This window comes from Camellia sinensis, chromosome 11 (assembly GCF_055761805.1).
Source record: "Camellia sinensis isolate YWXY chromosome 11, ASM5576180v1, whole genome shotgun sequence".
Classification (NCBI taxonomy): domain Eukaryota; kingdom Viridiplantae; phylum Streptophyta; class Magnoliopsida; order Ericales; family Theaceae; genus Camellia; species Camellia sinensis.
The window spans coordinates 37,925,885-37,951,869 of record NC_138971.1 but is presented as its reverse complement, the minus strand read 5'-3'; the positions used below and the strand labels follow the sequence as shown (position 1 = coordinate 37,951,869).

General features: G+C 33.7%; 1 protein-coding gene across 2 annotated transcripts; it reads left to right on the top strand.

The window, feature by feature from the left end:
- The first annotated feature begins 3,399 nt into the window (after positions 1 to 3,399).
- Positions 3,400 to 16,856, top strand: LOC114296748 (65-kDa microtubule-associated protein 6). 2 transcript variants are annotated; one of them, XM_028241074.2, is made up of 12 exons: positions 3,400 to 4,368; positions 5,226 to 5,429; positions 7,572 to 7,832; positions 8,252 to 8,467; positions 8,544 to 8,699; positions 8,793 to 8,952; positions 9,049 to 9,200; positions 14,238 to 14,325; positions 14,411 to 14,484; positions 14,575 to 14,649; positions 14,945 to 15,296; positions 16,440 to 16,856. In XM_028241074.2, exons 1-11 carry the CDS (start codon positions 4,297 to 4,299, stop codon positions 15,284 to 15,286), a joined length of 1,800 nt encoding a protein of 599 aa, XP_028096875.1. In that variant the 5' UTR covers positions 3,400 to 4,296; the 3' UTR covers positions 15,287 to 15,296; positions 16,440 to 16,856. The 2 variants fall into 2 exon arrangements, 1 of the variants encoding a protein (XP_028096875.1); XR_014343761.1 differs by having other exon boundaries at positions 3,408 to 4,368; positions 14,564 to 14,649.
- The last annotated feature ends 9,129 nt before the right edge of the window (positions 16,857 to 25,985 follow it).

Genomic DNA, 25,985 nt, shown 5'->3' with positions numbered 1-25,985 from the left:
TTTTAATTAACTTCCCAAAATAGGCCATAAAGTACAAAAATTAAAGTGACATTTTAGTAAAAATATAGTAGTGTTAACAAAAAAGGGTTAGTTGAGCGATAAAAATAAGATCTAAGGTCTTAAGTTCAAGTCAACCTAAGGGGCTATTGGAGATTTTTTTGATCGTTAACTTTAGGACCCTGACATTATTTAAAGTATGTGCGAGTTGACTCAAACACTTATCAAAAACATAATAGGGAAGAAAAAATATCATATACACATAACAAGTTTCATTAGTTTTATTAACATTAATTTGATGGATGGAAACTTGACTGAAATTATTAGAAATTAATTGTTACAATTGAAAATAGAGAGGTCAAAAGTGAAATTTTTAATGAAAATAAAAGGATGTTAAACATGAATAATTTTTTTTTATTTATATATTACAATGTACGTATATTAAAAAATTAATTGTGTAAAGAAAACTACAATATATAATATACAATATAATTACATATGAATTTTTAAAATAAAAATAAAACTTAAATAAATAAATAAGTAAAACAAGAACATTTAAAAAATACTCAAAAAAACTAAAAGCTAGTTTGGTAAAATAATTTAAAAAATAAAAAAAATACTCATCATTTTATATAATTTTATCCTTTTAGGGATGGAAATAGTTTTTGTAAATTAATAAATATTTTTACTATTTATTTTTGCATAAAAATTTCCAAAAACACAAATTCTAAAAATCAAACTAAACATATTAGTTATTTTTAGCCTTTTTTTTAAAAAAAATTGAGTCAAATTTTGTTAATTTTTATGTTCGTATAGGCTATATAAGATTTTTTTATTCTTTTTATTTTAATGGAAGAAGATCACTAAATACAAAAAAAAAAGAAAAAGAAAGGAATTTATAAACTGGTGTCAAAACAAGCCTTAATAACATGAAGGGACTAGCTCTGTAATTCAAAACAATAATTAGTCAAATTTGATACCAAATTTACAATAAAAAATTTTATGGGTAAATTATACTAATCTCCTCCATTAAGGTTTGGAAAAAGTAACTTCCATATTTTTGGCAAATTATTAACTTTATTTTTTGTTTTTTTTAAGTTGTAATTCGCATAATATTGGGGTTCATTTGGAATGTGGCTTTTTAATTATTTTTTTTTTTAACTTTTTAACTACAATCTGAGGTGCAAAAAATTGAAGAAGTGTTTAGAAATTATTTTTAAATTTTTTATAAAAAAAAGTGTTAAGAAATAGAGAGATTTTAAAAAAAAAAAAAATTATATTTTGACTTTTTAATTTTTTTAAGTGACATTTTAACTTTTAAATTAAATTAGTCTATTGCCAAACAGAGTCTTAATTTTATACTGATATATTTTTTTAGTTTTCTGTATATTTTTACAATATTAGTATCATCATGTTTGTTTCTAGTTTCTTAAAAACACTTTTCAGAAAAGTCTACTTTCTTATTTTCTATATTCTTTTATTTTTACTAATTTTTAAAAATATTTTAAGCAATTTTTTTTAGTTTTCAGACACACCTAACATAAATACACTTAAAATGTATAATTTTCATGAAAAAATATTTAAAAAAATTCACTAAATACCAAAAGTATAAAAAAAATTATGAAAATTCAGTATATTTTTGTTTATTTATTAATTTTTTAAAAATATTTTTTCACAAATATTTTTCTCTTTAGATATATCTAAGTAAGATGTATATAAAAAACTAAAAAAGAAAGCTTAAAATTTTAAAAATATTCACTAAAAACAAAAAAAATATGAAAAATAAAAACTTAATTTTTAAAAAACTGAAACAAAATACACTGATTATTTTTTGTTCTCTTTATTTTTTTATAAATTCATATAATTATGTCAAATCAATAAGATTACCCAATTAATTAATTAATTAATTAATTTTGAAATTTTCAACCAATCATTAAAGGGGTCACTATTCTCAATTCACTTTACTCCAAATACACTCTTTCATTACTCAAAATATACTAATACTGTTACAATTTTTATTTTTTCAAATTATGTATTTTGTGTGAAAGAATATTAATATAACTATATATAATTAGTGATACAATATGTACCAATTGGAATACCCATTAGTATACTAACATATGTTGTGACATTATTACCGATCCTACCTATTATACAAATTACAAATATTCAAAACTTCTAAAATTATGTCACATCACCTGTTAATACACTAATTGGTATACCAATTGATGCATAACATTATTCATATATAATAAAGGACAAAGAAAAAAGTGAATTTAAAATGAATAATGTTATATGTAGTAATTAATATACTAATTAGTGTATTAATAAATAACATGACATAATTTTAGAGATTTTGGGTATTTATAATTTGTAAAATAAGTAGAGTCAATAATAATATCATAATACATATTGATATACTAATTAATATACTAAATGGTATATGTAGCAGTATTAAAAACAAAATAGAGCAAGAATAACGGTTTCCTACTTAAAACTCAAAGAGCTATTTTAGCAGCACGGTTAAATTAATTTTTGGACTTTTATTTTTTTAAATCACACTACTTTATTATTTTTACATTTTTAAAAAATAATTAAAAAAACTAAAAAATAAACTTTTAATCCAAAACAGGGAAAAGCCATATAATTAATATCATGATAAATTACAAATACACCTTTTGAGATTTGATTAAAATGTGAATTGCCTCATGTGGTTTGAAAAATTACAAATACTTCATTGTCAGAATTTTTTATTTAACAAAATTAATTGAAAAACTAAAATTTCTAACTATTCACTTATACAATAATTAAATTATCTGATTTATTAATTAAAATAAAATTTTAACATTATTTAAAACTGTTAATTAACTTGATAATTTATTAATAAAATGATTTATTTGTTATGAAATTAAAAGTCTTAGAAACATAATATAATTTTTAAAATCACAAAAAATAATTATAATTTAACTAAATCTTAAAAAGTGTATTTATAATTTACTTTAGGATAAATTACAAATACACCCCTGAAGTTTGATTAAAATACGAATCATCTCCTGTGATTTAGAAAATTACATCCTACCCCTTAAAGTTTCTAATTTCATAACAAATTGTCTATTTTATTAATAAATTATCAAGTCAATTAATAATTTTTAATGATGTTAAAAATATGTTTTAATTAATAATTTAAGTAATTTTATTATTGTAAAAGAGAATAATTATGATTTTATTTTTTTAATTAATTTTACTCAATAAAAATTTTTAATAAAAAAATATTTATAATTTTTTAAATCATAAAAAATAATTTATATTTTAATCACAGATGTAAACCCTTTACTTTAATATCAAATTTTGAGATCATGTGCCCCGTAAACCAACGTACTCGATATGTATATATATATACGTATTATATATTTTGTTTTTCTTCACTGTGTTGCTTTACCAGCTGTTGAAGCGTCACTCACACTTCTAGAGAGAGAAGGGAAGGGAAGGGAAGAGAAGAGAGGAGAGAGAGAAGACAAATAAAAATCCTGGAAATCTGTGCTAATGTGCGCAGATCCGTTATACTCTCTCACCTGCTACATTGAGCGTATTTTAGCCCAGCCCACAAACCCTAAAAGCTCCATCTTCTCTCTCTCTCCAGTGGTTGTTGTTGCTGTTGGGGTCCCTTTGTTGTTGTAATTGTTCCTGCTACGTTTGGATTATACTCTCTCACCTAACTTCTCTCTCCTCCTCCTCCTCTCTCTCTCTCTCTCTCTCTCTCATCCGTTACATTTGTATTTTGTTTTCACACAGCAGATCCGTATTTTTTTGGATATTTTGTTTTTTGGGTATTTTTTTTTTTTGGTTTTTGGGTTGGGTGGTGATGTTTTTGTTTTTGTTTTGAGAAAGTAAAAGCAAAAGCAAATTGCGGGTTGGTAAGTTGGTGGGTTAATTGAGGAGAGTGTTTGTGGCTTATGAGCTCTAGCTTCAGATCTGGGTTGATATAAGAGATGGAGACATTATTCAAATGTAGCTAGCTTATTATTGTTGATTAATAGTCACTCTTTTTTTTACTTCAAAGCCCTTTACTTCAAACCCACTTTCTCTTTCTCTGTCTGTCTCACACACACATACACACTCAATTAGTACTTTTTCTCTCTTTCTTGTTCTTTGGGGCTTGTTTCCTCTGTTTCTTTGGGTGCCACTGGCAAAAGGTCTTAAAGGGTCAACTGTTCTTGTGAGGATTTAGAGAGAGAGAGAAGAAGAGTGAGACTAGAAAGTTAAGCTAGAAAGAGAGAGAAAGTAGAGAGATCCGTAGTAATGTTGGCGATGGGGAGTCCTACCAGTGTCCGCACGAGTACTAGTTGCAATGCTTTACTTAGAGAACTCCAGGTCTTTCCTCCTTTCTTTCTTTCTTTCTTTCTTTCTTTTTTGCTACACTTTTTTCTTGGGTTTTGTTTTATGATTCTTTTCAAAGACCGGAGTGTTTTCTACTATCTTGTATGTAAAAATTGGGGTTTTTAATGGTCTTCGTTTTGAATGTTATTGGTTAATATTTTGTCAGCTCTGAAGAGAATTGATGTTTGTTTCCAAGAATTATAGTGTTTTTATTTTTTTAATTTTATAATTTGTATTACAGTGAAATGAATTATGCTTGGTCGTGGGTCGAATTGAAGTGGATAGCTTTGATTTTGATTGCTATTTTACATATTTGTTTCTTTTTAAGGGGTTTGAAGATGCAATTGTACTTTAGTTTGGTGTTATGGGGTTCTTTCTTTAATGCGAATTTTATTATACATTTTTTTATAATAAAAAAAGAGCTTAGTTTGTAGTAGGTGTTCATTCATTAAAAAAAAAAAAATTAAATTAAATTAAGTTTAAAAGCTCTTGGTATGAATGCTTTGTTGAGTCTGGTTGAGTTGCGTTTAGTATCATGGGCTTTTTAGATAATTGGAGCTTAATGTTGTTAATGGGATTGTCTAATTTTGTTGAATTGTAAAAATTGTTAAGTATTTATTTCTAAAAAAGGGTAATGCCTGTTGGTGAGGATTTCAATTAAGTTGTTTCTTGTTTTGTTGATGTTGCAGGAAATTTTTTGTTCAATTTTCTTACTTTATTTTTTTTTTCTTTGGGGGGATGGAGTCAAATTTAAGTTGTTTCTTTAAATTTTCCTACTTTAACAACAAAATTGTTCTTTGCCCATCTATCATACTGTTCCTATTTTGATGTTGTTATTATGACAAGAGCAGCAAATATGGAATGACATTGGCGAGAGTGAAGTCGATAAAGACCGTATGTTGTTGGAGCTGGAGAGAGAGTGCTTACAAGTTTATCGAAGAAAGGTCGACGAAGCTGTCAATGCCAAAGCACGTCTCCATCAATCTGTCGCGGCAAAGGAAGCCGAGCTTGCAACCCTTATGGCTGCTCTTGGTGAACTTAACGTTCATTCACCGGTAAAATCTCCTTTAGGAACTGCAATCATTTTGTCATGTTTTTACCTTTACTTTCTGCGTCCCAATCTGAAAATAAGTTAGTTGGTGTGGTTCAGTAATTTCAAATATTTTATTGTGGTATGATGTCAATTATCTTTCAACTTTAAGTACTTTCAGGTTATGCACATGCAGTTGGAATGATTTTTTATAATTTATGCTATTGGAATGTATACGAATCATTCACATTGATAAAAGCAACGAGTTTTATAAAGTGCTATAATTGCAAGATCTTAACCTTTTGTCCTAATTTGGAAATTATTCTAAAGGGAAACATGTTTCTCTGTATTGAGGAAATAAAGGCAGGGTTTATGTTTACCACTTAGGTGTTTTTAGTAAGCATTTTATTTACAATTGAGGTTCTCATTCCTTGATTCATGGGGTTTTCACCATGAATAAACTAGATTTGCTGTAGGTCACTTGATTGTTGTGTCTCATCTATCATTCATTGTTGTTTTCTTTTTCAAACTTGCATAACTATTATGGACATGTATTTTAAACGTATGCCTGGGGGTTTACGAGGGGTTGTTGTTTGGGTATAGAGTTGTAGACCTACACTTTGGCATTGTTTGCATAACTGTTATGAAAATGTAATTTAAATGTATGCTCGGGAGCTTATGAGGTGTTGTTTGGGTATAGAATCGTAGACCTACCCTTTGGCATTGTTTGCATTTTGTAGTTTGCACAAAACTGGCTGCCTCACAGTTAATCAAGAATTTTGTGATTAAATTATACGCAATCTAAGAAGTATGGATATGGACACATAACATGACAACACAAACAGAGACACAAGAAGTTTTCAAAATATGTAGGACACACACGTGGGGGACATATGCAAAATATATAATTTTATATTTTTATTGTGTTATATATTAAAAAAAAAAAAAATCTCAATTAGTATATATTAATGTGTGTTGGGGAGGGAAAAGACCATTGGTTCAATGGTAAAACCTTGGCGTAATAATCTTGAAGTTATGGGTTCAAGTTACGAGTAACCACTTTGTGTACTATTATAAGTCATATATATATGAGAATATTTAGGTCAAAGATAATAAGTTTTGAAATCTAAAGAAAGAGAATAGGTATAAATTTACATTAATATATATGAGAATATTTAGGTCAAAGATAATAATTTTGAAGTCTAAAAAAAGAGAATAGGAATAAATTTACATTGTTTTTATTTAATCATTGGATTCTAAGAGTTTATTCAAACTTGTAATGTGTTTTTAAGTGTTAGGAAGTGTCCGACAAGTGTCGTGTCATGTTGGTGCCAAACACGGTGTTAGACGCGACATGTTGCCTTCTTTGAAGCGTCCGTTCTTCTTAGTCCGCAATGGGGTGATGCTTAGGAGTGACTGATAATGCTCACCCTGTATGCATCTCCAGAGAATTTGCTACCCAAAATGGCTATTGATCACATCTGAATTTTTTGCAATTTTTTTGATCTTAAAGATTTATTAACAGGAGGCACTAAGTAGACCAGCCAAATACATGAAGTCATGTATACTAAACAAATTACAACAATAATTAGGTGAGAAGCTTGTTATGAAACAATTTAGCAACAACCAGCTGGATTGCATCATGTGATAAATTTTTATATGAAAAATTTGAAATCTTTACGTGTTGGGTCATTGCACTCGGTTGCCTTTTAATTCGTTATTTTCAAATTTCTGGTAACGAGGTTATTTACCAATCAGTGTCTAATCATTTGTTTTTTGAAATCTTGCTGTGCAATAGATGATTGTTTATATGGCAGGTTTGAGTTATAAATTTGAGCTTTTGATTGTCAATAGGGAAGTGCAACACCCCATTGGTGCAAACCCCAACATTGATTGCCTTTTTATTTTATTGTAACATATTATTGATTTCCGTTTATACTCTCTCTCTCTCTCTCTCTCAATGGTACTTTAAATTTTGGCCACAAATTCTAGCTTTGGTTCAGATTGTCCTCTAGTTTGGTCTTGCTTATGGTCACTCTTACTTGTATGTTTTCTCATCTTTTTCTAATAGCCCTTAAATTTATTTATTTTTTGTTCCAAATTATTTTTGTCAGCCAAATAATGTAGTTTTTCACTTGTTAACTGATATTTAATGTGAAATTAACAGATCCAGACAGAGAAGAAAGCGTCATCATTAAAACAGCAACTTGCATTGGTCATACCATTAGTGGAAGACTTACAATTAAAGAAAGAGGAACGGATTAAGCAATTTGTGGAAATAAAGGCACAAATTGATAAGATCACTGTAGAGATTTCGGAATACAATCATCTCAGCAATGTGAGTTCCTTTAATCTGGAAGAACAAGACTTATCACTGAGAAAGCTTACTGAATACCAAACACAACTGCGAACTCTTCAAAAGGAGAAGGTATGCATGGTTTCTGCCTTTTCAGTTGATATCTCGATTCGTATGCTTTCATGTCACTTTTAATTAATTGTATATAGCGAGGTATACTTTGTTGTTTGTGCTTGTGACCTTTTTTTCTTGGTGAATGGTGACTGCTTGCCTTAAGATGTACATATACCTGAGACCTTATGAGTGAAGGGGTTGGTTTTAACTCTCAAGTCATTTCAATTTATTGTGTTGTAAAATGCAATTGATCCAATTTCTGGAAGTTAAGAATCATTTAAGTGTAATAATTATATACTTTGGACTAAAGTTGTGAGCCATTTGCGGGTGAGGATGAACATTGAGTTTATAAATTTACCATAAAAAAAAAAGAGAATAAAAAAGAAAAGAAAATTTGTGAGCATTTTGCATTATTTGCATTTCTATCTTTTTTGCAGTCCGAACGGCTTCATAAAGTTTTGGAGTATGTGAATGAGGTGCATTCCTTATGTGGTGTGCTTGGGTTGGATTTTGGCAAGACCGTGGGTGATGTGCATCCTAGCTTGCATGGAACAACCGTCGAACAGTCTACAAACATCAGTGATAGTACTTTGGAGGGTTTAGATCAGACCATCCTTAAGTTGAAAACAGAAAGAAAAGTTCGATATCAGAAGGTAGTGAGGACCCTTGTGATTTATTTATTTATTTTTATCGAGTGTTATTTGAAGTGACCCATGTCCTGAAACACAGCTGAAAGATATTGTTGCATCATTATCTGAACTTTGGAATCTGATGGACTCAACAAAAGAAGAGAAGAGTAACTTTTCAAGGATTACTTTGATGCTTGGATCCTCAGAATTGGAAATTCTGGAACCAGGTGCTCTTTCAACAGAGAATATTGAACAGGTTTGAAAGAACGCTAACATTGTCTTTTTTTATTGTTTTTTTTTTGAGTTACTTAAAAAAGTGAATTTATAAATATTCATTTCGTTCTGACAGGCATCAGCAGAAGTGGAGAGGCTCACTAAACTGAAAGCAAGCAGAATGAAAGAATTGGTAATGAAAAGGAGGTCGGAGTTGGAAGATTTGTGCCGTAAGACCCACATTGAACCTGATCCAAGCACTGCTCCTGAGAAATCGAATGCTTTGATAGATTCTGGTATGACATTTTGTCTTCAAGTTGTAATCTGCCAACTTTTAACATTGTCAAATCTTTTCTTTAGAGTAATGGGTTTAAATTTTTTCTGTTGCTTAGGTCTTGTGGATCCTTGTGAACTTCTGGCAAATATTGAAGCCCAAATAAGCAAAACGAAAGATGAAGGTCTGAGCCGAAAAGAAATCATGGATAGGATAGAAAGATGGCTTTCTGCGTGTGAAGAGGAAAATTGGCTTGAAGAGTATAGTCAAGTAAGCTAGAAATTTTGGTCAAGTTTGGCTACAAAGAAAAAAGTGCACTTATTTCATCTTTTTATCTTTTTTGGGTCACATCAATCAACATCTCCTCTCTACTTTTTCTACACATAATACAAAAAAAGTCAAAAAGTGCACTTATTTAGTCTTCCCAAACTAGGCTTGTCTTTTATTTTTTGCAGATATATATATATATATATATATATATTTCAATATATCAGATTTTATAATTTAACATGGCTTCCAGATGCGGCTTATGTGATTAGATCTTAATTTTTAGTTGACACTGTGAGAATATAGAATATATTATCCTGTGTTTATTATTCTGTGTTTTACAAATTAGAGTCCTATTAGAGGCATGATTGTGTTAGAATCCTGTTAGAGACATAATTATAATTGTATTTGTATTTTCCTTTTTGGTTTAGGATTTAGGGCTATATAATCTAAGGTCTGATTGTAATCTTGAATACAATTGAATATACAGAAAAGTTTTCAGGATTCTTACATGGTATCAGAGCTAGGTTTTAAGCCTAACCTTAGACGTTGATATTGTAAGTGTCAAGTGACTGCCACAGTGTCCCACGGCTGCTGGATTGCTTCTGGGTGTGTTTGGAACTAGCCTCAGGTTGCAGATATTCCCATTCGAGTTGTTCAGCAAACTCGTCTGGTACTGCCCTCTCTTCTTCGCGATCGTCTAGCTGTTCCTTCCACTTCGTGACTCCATTGATGCTCTCTCTCTCTCTTCGTGGTTTCATTGTGGACTGGTTTGGTGGGCTTGATTGCTGTTTTTGTTGCAACAGAAGCTCAATTCCTTAGTTCTGTTGCTGTTCTAGTTTGGTTTGCTGGAGATAGTTTTGATTGCTTCATTTAGAGTTTGTTGCCCTACTATTGTCTCTCTGTTCTGCTGCTGCTACTCTCTCTATTCTGGTTCTTCATATTTGTGGGTCAGGGTAAAAAAAAAAAAAAAAAAAAAAAAAAAAAAAAAAGAAGTGGTTTTTACCTTTTACATTCAGATCTAAGACTCTTCTGATTATTACACTATGATTTTGGATTTATTGGTCTTACCCCTATCAGATTTCTGTACATTACCCTTCGACCCTGTTTTGGCTATTTTGTTGAATATAGGGTTTATTACACTTTAACCCCTCTTTTTTCTAGTTATTACGATGTCTCTGGCTTTTGATGAGTGTGCCTTCTGTCATCAGAAAGGCCATTGGAAGTACCACTGTCCCAAGAAGGGACGTCAGCGTACCTCATTTTTTCAGCAATCTCAGAACCACTTCCGGGCTTCTCCCACTGCGTATGTTGCATCTACTCCGACTCTTGATCTTGACTTGGCTTCCTTGACTGCTCAGATTAGTCAACTTCAGCATATATTGTCTATCTCCCAGCCATCTCCATCTACTTCCGTTGTTTCATCTCTTCCTTCAGGTTTGCTTGGGTCTTCTTCAGGTATCTCTTCGTCTGTCTGGCTTTTTGACTCTGGTGCCTCTCATCATATGACTCCCCATCTCTCCTTACTTCAAAATTGTACTCCTCCTCCCTTTCCTATTACCGTCAATACTGCTAATGGATCTGGTATGTCTGTTCTATCTGTTGGGTCTGTCTTACCCTCTGCCATGTCTGCTGTTACTATTCCTTCTGTTTTTTATGTTCCTCAGTTATCTGTCAGCTTGTTATCTATCAGTCAACTTGATGCGTCTGGTTTTGATGTTATCTTTTCCTCTTCTGTCTGTTGTGTGCAGGATCGGGTGTCCAAGAAGCAGATTGGAACCGGCCGTAGAATAGGAGATCTCTATGTGGTTGAAAGCTTACATCTCCCCTTCTCCACCTCTCCAGCTGCCCTTTCCTCATTTCAATTAGATTCTCAGTCAAGTCAGTTTTACTTATGGCATTCTCGTCTCGGTCATTTGTCTGTTGACCGCTTACGGTCTTTAGCTCAGTCAGGATTGTTGGGTAAAGTTTCTCCTAGTCCAATTAATGAATGTCGGGGGTGTAAACTTGCCAAAATGTCAGCCTTACCTTTTCGTAAAAGTACTTCTATATCTGATACACCGTTTTCTTTAGTTCATACTGATGTTTGGGGCCCTTCTCCTGTTCTCACCAAAGGGGGCTCTGCATACTATGTGTCTTTTGTTGATGACTGCACCCGTTACACTTGGGTTTATCTTATGACTCATAAATCCGATTTCTATCAGATATACCGTACTTTTCAGTCTATGATTACTACTCAGTTTGGATCTACAATTAAAGTGTTACGATCTGATTTGGGTGGGGAATATTTTAAAAATGAGTTCTGTGAGTATTTGGCCAATTTGGGTACCATTCACCAAACTTCCTGTACAGATACACCTGCCCAAAATGGTCGAGCCGAGCGTAAACACCGTCATCTTCTTGAGACCGCTAGGTCTCTTCTTCTCTCTGCCTCAGTTCCGACTCCATTCTGGGGGGAGGCAGTTCTTACTGCTGCTTTTCTTCTCAACCGCATGCCTACTCCCCTTCTTTCCGGTCGGTCTCCTTATGAGGCTTTGTTCTCCCAAATTCCTAACTATTCCCTCCTTCGTGTGTTTGGATCTGCCTGTTTTGTTCTTCTTCCCCGCAAAGATAGGACCAAACTTAGTGCCCGGTCTGTCCTCTGTGTCTTTTTGGGTTATAGTCCTACTCAGAAAGGCTATCGGTGTTACGACCCTGTTTCCCGTCGTCTTTATGTCTCCCGTCATGTTGCCTTTCTTGAACGTCTATCTTACTTCCAGCTTCCCCCTCTCACTGCTCCAGTTTCCAAAGAGGATTTGGTTCACATTGACCCATTTCCTTCAGAGGTCTCGTCCGATGAGTACATCTCCACTGTTCCTCCTGAGCTTGTTCCATCTTCTTCTCCTATACCTCTAGCTGCTTCTCCTTCGTCGGTTTCTTCTCTTCCCTCGGCTTCTTCTCCTCCTCCGTTGCTAGTTTATTCTCGTCGCAAGGCCCTTCCTCCACCGGTTGTCTCTACCCCTGCTGCTGCTCCCTCTGCTTCTGACGACTCTGATCCTACTACACACCGATATCCATCTCGAGCACGTCATCCTCCAAACAAGTTGGGTTGGTCTAATACTTGTTTTTCTACTTCCTATCGTACCTTTTTGTCTGCTATTCACTCTTTTGTAGAACCTCAGTCTTACAAGGAGGCCTGTCAGGATCCTCATTGGGTCCAAGCTATGGAGGATGAGTTGTCTGCTTTACAAAAAACTGGTACTTGGGAGTTGGTTCCTTTGCCTGCTGATAAAAACCTGGTTGGTTGCAAATGGGTCTACAAAGTCAAGACTCATTCTGATGGTTCTCTTGAGCGTTACAAAGCTCGTCTGGTTGCCAAAGGTTTCTCTTAAGAGTATGGTATTGATTATGAGGAGACATTTGCTCCTGTTGCCAAAATGACTACTGTTCGTACTTTGATCTCTGTTGCTGCTGTTCGTTCTTGGCCTCTTTATCAAATGGATGTTAAGAATGCTTTTCTTAATGGCCATCTCACTGAGGAGGTTTACATGCGTCCTCCCCCGGGCCTTCACCATCCCTCTGGTCAGGTTTGTCGTCTTTGGCGTGCTCTGTATGGTCTGAAGCAGTCTCCTCGTGCTTGGTATGATCGATTTCAGACTGCTGTTACCGAGCTTGGGTTTCATACTTCTGCTTCCGACTCTGCTTTATTTATGCGACATACCTCGGTTGGTTTTGTTGCTCTCTTGCTCTATGTGGATGATATGATTATCACTGGTTCAGACTCTTCTGCTATCTCTGAGGTCAAGCAGCATCTCTTTCGTACCTTCGAAATGAAGGATCTGGGTCCATTACGGTATTTTCTGGGTATTGAGGTTGCTTCTTCTCCCAAGGGCTATTTTCTGTCTCAGGCTAAGTATGCTAATGAAGTCATTCATCGTGCTGGTCTTACTGATACTAAGGGTTCTGATACACCTCTTGAGCTTAATGTGAAGCTTAACTCTACTGATGGTGTCCCTCTAGATGATCCCACTTTATATCGTGAGCTTGTGGGTTGTTTAGTTTATTTGACTGTCACTCGCCCTGATCTTACTTATGCTGTTCATGTGGTTAGTCAGTTCGTTTCTGCTCCTCGCTCTACCCATTGGGCTGCTTTGGTTCGCATTCTTCGCTACCTCAGGGGTACCATCTTCCAGGGCTTATTGTTATCCTCTACTTCCTCTTTGGACTTGGTGGCTTTTGCTGACTCTGATTGGGCCGGTGATGTTACTGATCGTAAGTCTACATCTGGTTTCTGTATGTTTCTTGGAGACTCCTTGATCTCTTGGAAAAGTAAGAAACAACCCGTTGTTGCTCGCTCTACTGCCGAAGCTGAGTATCGTGCAATGGCTCATGCTACTGCTGAGATTGTTTGGCTTCGTTGTCTCTTGTCTGATTTAGGTGTCTCTCAGTCTTCTCCGACCTCTCTCTATTGTGACAATCGCAGTGCTGTTCAGATTGCCCACAATACTGTCTTTCATGAACGGACGAAACATATTGAGATTGATTGTCACTTTGTTCGCCAACATCTGCAGTCTGCCTCTATCTCACTTCCTTTCATCCCTTCGACTTTGCAACTTGCGGACTTCTTCACCAAGACTCACACTACCGCTCGGTTTCAGTTTCTTCTTAGCAAACTCTCAGTGTTTTCTGCTAAAACACCTTGAGTTTGAGCGGGGGTGTGAGAATATAGAATATATTATCCTGTGTTTATTATTCTGTGTTTTACAAATTAGAGTCCTATTAGAGGCATGATTGTGTTAGAATATTATCCTGTGTTTATTATTCTGTGTTTTACAAATTAGAGTCCTATTAGAGGCATGATTGTGTTAGAATCCTGTTAGAGACATAATTATAATTGTATTTGTATTTTCCTTTTTGGTTTAGGATTTAGGGCTATATAATCTAAGGTCTGATTGTAATCTTGAATACAATTGAATATACAGAAAAGTTTTCAGGATTCTTACAGACACATCACTAGTGATAACTTCTTGTCCTGTTCTAAGAGGTCATACTGATTTTCAGGATCATAATCGGTACAGTGCTGGAAGAGGTGCTCACATAAACCTAAAACGTGCAGAACGAGCTCGAATTGCTGTAAATAAGATTCCAGGTATTGTTTACCGAGCTCTATTAATTATGTTGTGTTCTGCTTGAGCTGGCATCATTCTTTGGAGCTAACAGGCTACTTTTGTCAGCAATTGTTGACAATTTGATAAATAAGACACTAGCATGGGAAGATGAGAAAAAGAAATTATTTCTTTATGATGGGGTGAGTTTTTCTATACCATAAGATTTCTCGATCATAATCTTTTCTTTTATGGGTTGTCCTTGAAGTAACGCTGTCTCAGCATATTTTTAGGTTCGTTTGGTTTCGATACTAGAGGATTACAAACTAGCCAGACAACAGAAGGAAGAGGAGAAGAGGCGATACAAGGTAACTTTAATTTGTGTTTTTATAATGCCGCATTCTTAAACATGTAAAATGGGGAAAAAAAAAAAAGTTTGAAGCAAAGTTCTTGTATGTTTGATACTGAAATTGGTTATCTAAATGCTAAAATGATAGTGTATGTGTGTGCGCACGCTCGTATGTGTATGTGCTTTTTCCTTTTTCACTGAAATATGGTCTTATTTCACTCATGAGTGAGACCAAAAAAAAATGTAGAAAACATATATTGTATAATTTAGAGGCAATTTATATATATTATAAAACTATACTGGTCTTTGCTCAGGACCAAAAGAAGCTCCAAGATCTGCTGCTCACAGAAAAAGAAGCCATGTATGGGTCCAAACCTAGTCCAAGAAGAAGCACTAGCTCTAGAAAGGTGAATGGGTATCGTTCAAATGGTAATGGATCCATGACTCCCACACCTCGCCGGAACTCGGTTGGTAGTCCAACTGCAGAGCTTCTAACACCACGTTCGTATTCTGGGCGCCAAAATGGGTATTTTAAGGAAATGAGAAGGCTGTCTACTGCACCACTGAACTTTGTGGCCATAGCAAAAGAAGATACTATGTCATTTTCATCTGTTTGTGGTTCTGAGCCGGAGTCTCCTCCTCAAGGTCGAAGTTAAAACTTGAACGGTATGTTCCCTTACTTTACCTGCGTCCTCTTTCGAGGCATTGGCTAAGAAACTAACAAATTCTTTGGAATTTGGACATTATGCAAATTATTGAGTTCTTCGAAATGGTTCCTTTCATGCAGCAAATTAACTGATTTAAATGCACCAAATACATTTATTTGGTTGAGTTTTCAAAATTTGTTCTGTTTTTGTCAAAAAGGAAAAACTATAAGCTAGTTTGGTAAAAGAATAGGGAAAAAAAAAGTCATTTTCGTATGGTTTCTCTCTTTTTTTGGGGAAAAATAAATTTTGAAATTTTGAAAATATTTTTGATATTTATTTTCATCAACTAGATTCTATTTTTCGGAGAGAGAAAAACAAAAAAACTAGATTTTGAAAATCAACCAAACGGTCTCTCCCTGTGGGTATTCTTTTGGATGGTTCAGCATGGGAGATTAACAATAATGTAATATAATGGTTTCCTACTTGGGTAGAAGTTTCCTATGATACTCAATCCACTAAGGCCATGTTTGTTTGGACGGATTGGATTAGTATTGGATTGTTAGTCATAGGATTATCAATCCCTTTGGATTTTGCATCCAATCCCATGTTTGGATTGGTCTAGGATTATGAAGAAGAATTGACAAATCTTATAAAATTTGTAATTTAGCCAGTTAGTCCAAACCTCTCCTTAGTTCCCCATTTTTGTATACCATACCCCTCTTGGGATTTTAATAGCCCTCTTGGGATTTTAATAGTCCCCCATATGAGAAATACCATGTCTAGATGGAGTATTTTCCGTACCCCAATTTTCTTAGTAGGATTATGTAATTTGTTGGATTATTATTAATCCAATCCCAAAATCATGTCTGCTCAAATAAACATGGCCTAAGAAAATTTATCAGGAATGAATCAGTAGGTGATTTTGTCTCTGATATCCAGAATCAGGGATGTAGGTCAACCTGAGTCCCGGTTACATTGTGTCAAGTACTTTTTAATTATGAAAAAGAGTGGAACCACTATATGAATGGCGCCTAACTTATTGAAACATTTCTTGAACCAAATTTCCTGATATTTGGTATTGTGATGCAATGTTCCACTATTTTTTTTTTTAGAAAGGGCAATGTTCCACTATTGAAACTTGTATTTTGATTGTCTCGTGCAGGAACCAGCAAACCTTTTGGTGTTTCAGCGACTGTATGCTGGATTGGGGCAATGGAAACATTGTGAATATAGAAAGGGAGTGTACACTAGTGTATGATTGTGATATGTTAGAAGTACTTTTGAACAAAGGTAAAAACTAACATTTGAGGACATGTGTTTAAGTAGGCAATCGACTTCAAGAATATCAGCGCCGATTTACCAGTAACCTAGAAGTCTTGTCTGTTGAAAACTAGGGCCTACTGATGACCATTTGTATCGTGGATGTCGTTTGTGTTTTTATTCTGCATGTGTATATATACTACTTTCAGTTTGTTGGATTTGATTTTCGTGTAGCAAACTTTCTTTAATTTTTGTATTGCAGCTTGTAGGATCTTTAAAAGCAGCCCAAAATAAAGATGCATCTCATTTGGGTAGTTAATAATTGGCGTAATTGTGTTGATACTAGTATCTTTGTCTTGTCACCCTTTGTTCCCTTGCAGTTGCCGTGAAGAGTGGATTCTTTGGTAGCCTTAAAATTATTCTTAGGCAATGTTGGATGTTTTTTTTAGATCTAAGCTGTGATCATTGTAAAATTTCAATTTTTTCTTTGATTTTTTGTTTTCCATACATGTAATTTTTGCCTTGTATGGTTGTTTGGAGTTCTTTTACGCGATAGAGAGAATTCATTATTCTCGTCTCTAACTTATGATTTCTGATGTTTGATATGAGATTCATGGGGAATGGCAAATTCACTATCACCTGAGGCCATTCTAGGGTTTTGCCCTGATAATTACCATGTAGTTATAATGGGAACATAGAATTCAATGAAAGCTTTATGACAAGGGGTTATTATAGTTAAATCGATAATTTGCAAACTATTTACTAGCGCGTCTATTAAATGAAGAGGAAAAAAAAGAAACAGATAATTACTAGCGTGTCTTATGTATTGAATTTATTTATTCGTGAGTCCTAAGAGCATCTCTAACGGTGCATTTTTTTTTTTATCAAATCTGAGTAAAAAATGATCCATTTTATCAAATCTGATATCACTCGCTCCAACGGTGAACTTTCATTAAATTTGTGTCGGGTCGACCGGTTGACCGAAATTTTTTTTTTTTTTTTTAAAACTTTTTGAACCTTTTAGTGGTCGACCGGTTGGTCAACCGGTAAGGTAATTTTTTTTTTTTTTAAAACTATTTGAACCTTTTCTTGGAACTGTTTGAACCTTTTGGTGGTCGACCGGTTGGTCAACTGGCCGGGCAACTGGCTGGTTGACCGGTTGGTCTCCCCCAACGGTCACAAACAGTGTTTTGATGAAATCAGTATTCTGTCCTCAATTTGATGAATTATTTAGTGAAATCTTATTTTGATATCGATTTGGTGCAACCGTTGGAGCACCAAACAGTAACGTTTTCACCAAATTTTAAATTTGATGTCAACTTTGATGAACCGTTGGAGAAGGTCTAAGTGATTTGTTTTTCTGTCCTTTATTTCTTGTTTTGATAGTGAGAATTTTAGAACTTTTTAAGGTGTCGTTTGATAACACTTACGTTTTCAGTTTTCTGTTTATATTTATAAAAATTTTAAAAACTCAAATAAAAATTTGTTTGGTAAAATTTTTGATTTATAAATCAGTGGTCTTAGTTTATAAATTTTGCTAAAAAATGAAAATACAAAAAATGTGTTTTCGTTTTGAGTTTTTTTTTTGTTACCACCCAACACTAGCCACTACCTGCCACTATTTTCTACCACGGTCTTCCGCTAATACCACCCATTTGCCACCACCACCCGCCACCTGCCACCCACTCGCCACCACCACCCACCCCTCGCCGCCGCTGTCGCCGCCCACCACCTACCTGCCATCCACCCGCCACCCACCACCACCATCCACCGCTCGCCACCACCACCCGCCACCTACTTGCCACCACCACTCACCATCCACCATTTGCCACCACTAGCCACCCACCACCTGCCATCCACCCGGCACCACCACCTGCCATCCACCCGCCACCACCACCACCACCACCATCACCCACCATCCACTCGCCACCCACCTGCCACCACCACCACCCATCACCCGCCACCGTCACCCACCCACCCACCACCACCCGCCACCTACCTGCCACCACCCACCACCACCAGCTATTCGCCACCCATCTGCCACCACCACCACCTACCACCCGCCACCGTCACCCACCCACCCGCCACCTACCTGCCACCACCCACCACCACCAGCTATTCGCCACCCACCTGCCACCACCACCCACCACCCGCCACCGCCACCACCACCACTACCACCCACTCGCTACCACCCACTACCCGCCACCGTCGCCTATCCACTCACCACCACCCGCCATCCGCCACTCACCTGCCACCACCACCCCCCATCCGCCGCCACCACCACCCCCACCACCCACTCGCTACCACCCGGCACCGTCACCCACCCACCCGCCACCACCAGCTACCCACCACCAACTGTCTTCTGCCGTCACTTGTCACCACTTGCCATTTCTCACTCTTTTTTATATTTTTAAAATTTTTTAAACATTTTGTCAATTACCACACGCGTTTGTAGTTTATGTTTTTCTAAAAATAAACAAAAACCAGTTTATAAAATTTTTGTAAATATAAACTGAAAACGTAAACGTTACCAAACACACCCTAAATGTGCGTTTGTATTTTCAGCAAGGGCGAATTACACTAACAGTCTTTATAGTTTGGAACTCGTGTCACTTTGATCTTTAATTTTTTAATTGTAACATATTTCATCTTGAATTTTGAATCTTGTTTCAAATCAGGACAATTGAAATTACTTAATTTCATGGGTAAAATAGTTAATTTGATAAAATATAAACTAATTTGATAAAAATAAAGTCAAAAAAATATTTTTTATTTTTTAAAAATTATTTCTACTCACTAAAGATAAAATTATGTAAACTTGATAAATCTTATAAACATTTTTTTTTACCAAATTAATTTTTAATATGTGTTTCGATGATGATCATGTAATGGGTACTTGTTAGGATTTAATGTGTAATTGATATATTTAATATATGAAATGTTTTTAGTTTTGGATTTTTTGATTTAATGGATTGGTTTAAAATTGATATTAAAGTTGTCTCCATATTTGACTTTTAGAAAAATAAAAATTAATTTAATAAAAATAAAAACAACCACTCATTACATGATCACCATCCAAACATATAATAAAAATTAATTTGGTAAAAAAAAATGTCTAAAAGATTTATCAAGTTTACATAATTTTATCTTTAGTGGGTAGAAATAATTTTTAAAAATTCAAAAATATTTTTTTGACATTTATTTTTGTCAAATTAGTTTATATTTTATCAAATTAACTATTTTGCCCTTAAAATTAAGCAATAGTATTTTCAATTGTCCTTATTTGATACAATGTTCAAAATTCAGGATCAAATATGTCACAATTAAAAATCAAGATCAAATAGTCTAATTTACCCTTTCAGCAACTATTCCATCTTCTCCTGTTGGTGCTGGCTAATCAAGGACTTATGTTGCCTCGGATGATGTGAAAATTTGGATCGAGTATTTTGTTTTCGGATTCAATTTTGGTTGAAGGGAGTTCTCTATTATTATGAGTAATGTGACTTTCTGGTTATGTTTATGACTCATTTATAAATGAATTATTATACGTAGAGTGCAGAATGATGTTTTTCATTTCGTAGATTTGGCAGTAAATAGTTTGTCAATTATTGGCTTAACCGTAATAATCATGCTTTTGAATTTTATAAGTTAATGTAATTAGTAAATATAGAATAAAGTATTGCTCTACTTCAAAAGTTAAATTCATTGATTATCAATATTAGATAAATATAATTTTTAAGATAGATGACCATCCACTCCCCGTTTAAATCATATATAAATGGGTTCAAAATGGTCTCACTGCAGGGTACAACACTCCTAATATTCGTTTGAGGCACAACAAAATTCGAAAAAGCGTTTCTATTTTTTTTCCCATCAAATTTAATTTCTTTAATCAAATTTGATGAAAAAGTAATTAGAATTTTCATAAAATTTTAATAAAAATTTGATGAAAGAATTGAAATATTTTCTATTAAATCAAATTTCTTAGACAAATTTAAATCAAATTGGATAAGAAATTTGACAAAGGGTTAAGGATACTTTAACTAGTGCTATTTTAAAAATTGCATCTTTCAACAAACAAACTTCCAAATACCCCCAAATTTGATGATCCCGTTTAACAAATCCAAAATTGACAATACGAAACCCCAATTTGAAGAACCCTTGACAATCAACTTCCAAGACTTCAGTATCATCAAAAACAATTCTTCACCATTTCATTCAATTCAAAGCCTTGATCACTTGCAAATCGTCTCTCTCAGTTAGGGGCGTGCGTCGTACATTTCCAGTGGTTTGAGGGTAAAATTATAAATCAAATGGCAGATTGACAAATCGTGGTTTAGATGATTTTGAAAGGATTGATGGATTGAAAAATATTTTAACTAATTATCAAACATTTACATAATATATAATGCTAATTTGTATAATATTTTTCATACTTATAATATAAACTAATTTTACATAATATGTTTTATATATATAACTATTAATTTGTAACAAGTTTCACATCTTAAATCTCTCTCATACTCATTTTTACTTTGATATTTTAAAAAATATATATGTATTAATTATAGCAGAGTGGAGTGGTTTCAAAGGCGGATTATAAATTTTAAAATTTAATCCGCGATTAGCGGATAGAGCGGTGCGGATTGATGTCGATCAGTGCGATTTTAGCGGATTGAATAGTATTTTGCACAATTCTATCTTTAGTATCGAATTCATGTTTAATTTCTTGCATCAAAAGTTTTTTTTCCCCCCTAGTTTTTTCTTGCAGGACTATGATCAATATTCAATAGCCACTTTGCTGTTATTTTTCAGTTTCATATAATTAAATATTTTTTTTCAACAGATAAAAGCAGATAGGGGAAAGGAATGGGAAGCTGCGTAACAGGAAGATTCGAATCCAAGCATGACACACGCGTGTCACTTGGTAAAATTTGATAATCTCTCCTAGAAATGCAATTTGAAATTTATTTATCGGTGATAAAGTTGTTTATACATTTAGCAAACAAGTTATACTTGTTTAATTTCTTGCATCAAGACCCTTTGTGGATGTTATCAAGTTGTTAAAAAATCAGAATCTCAGTTGGAATCATTAGGAGCAACTTGTTGATCGAATCATAGAATCAAATCGAAAACTATAAGATTTTGCTTTTAGTACAAAATAAATTATAGATGAACAAAAAAAAAAAAAAATAGAGACGATTAAATTCTAAGAGCATCTCCAACCACATTCTTTATTTTTCACTAACTAAAGTACAAAAAAAGGACACTCTTTATTTTACCTAATTAGTTTCGCTATTGTGTATTCGAATCATACTCTTTATTTTAAATAGTCATTCAAATTAACTTAGGATAGACTTAAAATTCGTTGACTATGTGTTCTTTGGTTATGCATAGATTAGTTGTGCATATCGTTGGTTTCTTGTGCAAAAAATTGTAAGTTTAGATATACACAAGAATTCCATCTTGGAGTCAAGTGATTTTCTTTGAAAAACATGTTTCTGTACTGAACCCAAAGAATGGGGGGTTGAGTTCCATTAAGCAAACTGACGACCCTGATCAAGAGATGAGCCTAGAAGAAGTAAAAAGGCTAGGACTTTAAAGTCCTTCAGTCTAAACCTCTTAAACCTATTTAGTAGCAAGAGAGGCTCAAAGTTCTGTAGAAGCTGTGATTTTTCTAGAAAGAAGTTATTAAATTGGCCCTATTTTGTAGAGTCCTACTTGGGGATAGGTAGTAAGTCTTGGGGTGCAAGTGAATGAAAGCCGATGGGTTAGGCTTTTATCAAAGGATACCGACAAAGAGAAGGCCTGGATTACTTTGATACATATTCACCAATTATGGTGATTGTGATTGTAGTTTTGCGAAATCTAGAGATAAGTCAAATAGATGTTAAGATAACTTTCCTAAAGAAATCTACATGGAATAACCCAAAGGGTTTTTCATTTTGAGGTCGAGAAAAGTCTGTAAGCTTAACAAATCGTTATATGATTTGAAACAAACACCAGAACAATGGTATGTAAAATTTGACAGCACAATGTTGTCAAGTGGATTTTAAATCAACTGGTATTGACAAATGCATTTATGTCAAAGACACTGACAAATGATATGTCATTTTGTGTCTATATGTTGATGACATACTCATTGTTGGTAGTATTGAAGAGATTGTCAAAACTACCAAAAAAATGTTGAACTTTAAGTTTGACATAGTCATTGTAGATATATATATATATGTATGTATATCTTAGAATTAAGATTTCCAGAATATTTGATGGTGTTATACTTTTTCAGCCTCATTACTTTGATAAGATTCTTGAGTAGTATAAGTCAAATACAAGTGTGTCAAAGAATTTGGTAGACTTTAGTCTTCATTTGACTAAGAATAATGGAATATTATTGAATCATAGGAAGTTTAAGTATCTCGTGAGTTATACAAGCACAATGGTTGGCTGATAAAACAGAAGTCTAGGCAGGTACCATTAGGCTCGGTCATGCACTCGGTCACCTACATATATATACACACAGTAAGCTAAAACCTAGTGAATAACATCAAGGTGAAGAGGTTAACGAACGAATTCTAGACATTTCATATTCATAAAACAGATCATAACATAATCATTCTCATATCTAAACATAATAATGGTACATCCAACAGAGCATAACATATCGTCATCCGACTAGAGTAATCGGTTTTGACAAGTGGCTAATGAGATCTCGTAATCACATATATGTCATGGACCCGCATTAACATGTCGTCCCCCATAACTTGGGACTTTCTGTGGATACCATAATAGTTTTCAAATAGGACATTTGCTTACGTTAACAAAATCACATTTCAGAAATCATAACTTATCCAATAACATTTTAAATATAATTCACATGAACATATATTTACAATGACGTTACTCACAGTAGGCTTCCAAAAACGGTTGATCGATTTCCAAATCTCAACCTACAATAACAAACGTACGTAGTACAAAACATATCTTATCATTCCACATTCATATGGCCATCATGACTTAGCTTTCCTTACATCATTGCTTGTACACATTGAAATACACTCTTTGTAATCTCTTAACTTATTTCATTTCTTTCTTAATGTATTTCTAATTCTTATTGTCATTATTGTGGCTTAACCATGGCTTAAGAATGCCTAAGATGGAATGAGAATGCAATTATGCATTTTGAAACATTTAACAAAATTTCAGAAAACAGGGTAGTTCGCTCAAGCGCAACTTTGGTCGCTCGAGCGAACCCCTTGGTCTGCAAAAGTACTGAGAGCTCTCATTCTACGCTCGAGCCAACTTTTGGTCACTCAAGCTAAGACTGAAAATAAAAGGTGGTCGCTCGAGCTCAGATTCTGTCACTCGAGCGGAGTGCTCATGTTTGCAAAACTTCTAGGGGATTGCATTCTTCGCTTGAGTAGTAGATCCGTCGCTTGAGCGGTCTACGAATTTTTTGGGTTTTCTAGAACAAAATTTGAGCTCCAAACATACAATTCAAAACCTAGGTCATGCATGGCTTGATAAAAAACATAGAATTATTTTATAAAACATTATGATTCAAACATGCATGAAACAATTACTCACAATTTCAACATAGATGCTCAATTCCAAACCCAATGAAAAAACTTCATATATTCATGCATGCATGTGGAATTCTCTTCCAAATTCTTTTTCAAGACTTCATAAATATGGAATTGAGTTACAAAACTTGGTGAAATATGCATGCATATACATTTCATCCTCCAAATTCAACACACATGATAAAACGCATATTCAACATGATGATTTAACACCTACATGTGCATGCATGTATGAATTATAACCCAATTCTTCATTCTAAGCTCAATTTACACAGTTAAACACATAATCTTCATGTTTTCTCATGTTTGATAGTTTAGATTCATAAATTAGGGGTTAAATTCTTACCTAGAACCTTCAAATACTCTAATTCTAGCACAATCTTGATGAACTCTAACCAAGACCTTCAATTTCTCTTTAATCTCTTTCTTTCTCTCTCTAGAAGTGAACTCACTCTCTCTTTAGAATGAATTCTCGGAATTTTTCTCTAAAGAATTAAGGATTTTGAGATCAAAATGAGCTTATAACTCACATATATATAGTTGTGATTCTATAATACATTAATTAAACATTGGACCAATTAAATACAACTTAATTAATCAAACTGAATCAATTTTTAATTAAACTTACCAAAGTGTTCTAAATATTCCAAATAATATATCGATGTAATTAATTTTAGTTTTGGATGTCGATAAGGCTTTCGATTTTTAGATCAAAGTAGAATTCCAGATAGATATTTCTACGAGTAACAGATAGAAAGTCAAATAGCATGCAAAATACACAATAAACACATAATTTATTTTAATCTCTTAATTAACATCCTTAATTACTGATTAAGAGTAGATTACGAATTGGGGTTATTACAGTCATAGTCTTACAGATGGTGCCAATTATACGGACACAAAAAATATCATATTTGTTGATAAAAAAATTCAACAAAGAAGATGACCACATCCACCACACGATTGCCATCTACAAGATAAAACTCCCGTAATCATTAAATGACCTCTGACGCCCAAGTCAGTCTTCTAATATTAATAAAATATTTAAGTGACAAATTCATAGAAAAAAATTGCGTACCTCAACTCATGAGGTGTTGCCTATTTATAATATTCAGTGACTTGCCTAGTAAGTAGTTTGAATGTTTCAAAAGTGTTATCCCAAACAATCTCCAGTTATTTAGGGCAAGATTTTATCTCTTGATGAGTTTTGCATAACATAAAATACTAATAAAATGTTTGATGAGGATTTGATAACTGCTATACACGTGATAATCCATAATTACGCCACATAACATTGTTGGGACTCACATAATTCCTGTAGTTAGGTTTATCCCTTTCAATTCCCTTTTTTTGTTTAAAAATTTATTTATTTATTTATTTATTTTATTTTGTGTATCAAAGTTCCTAATCCGATACACTTAACTTCACTTTGGCAAGGAGGTTTGAGGCTATTTTAGTCACAAAAGACAAAATATGTTATTTTAGCCACAACAAACAAAACATCACATCTAACCCATAATCATTACATTATTCTCTCACAAAAAAAGTCAAAAAAGTCAAAAAGTCCTTCCCAAGCTAAGCTTTTTAGCCCAGGTTAAAATAATCAAAAAAGTCAAAAAGCTAAAAAACTAACCCACTTCTTAGAAACATGAATGATCATATCTTGACATTGTTATATTTGAATATTTTCACCGCATTATGTGAATTGGATTGCATTGGGATAAAGACAAATAATTTTAGGCACGAAGACAGCTACTTGCACGTCTTTATTTAGGTATTTTAAGACCTTCCATTGTTTTGTTGTTATTTTATTTATTTATTTAGTTAAACACACCTTCGAAGTCCCTCGAAGATACCTTAGAATC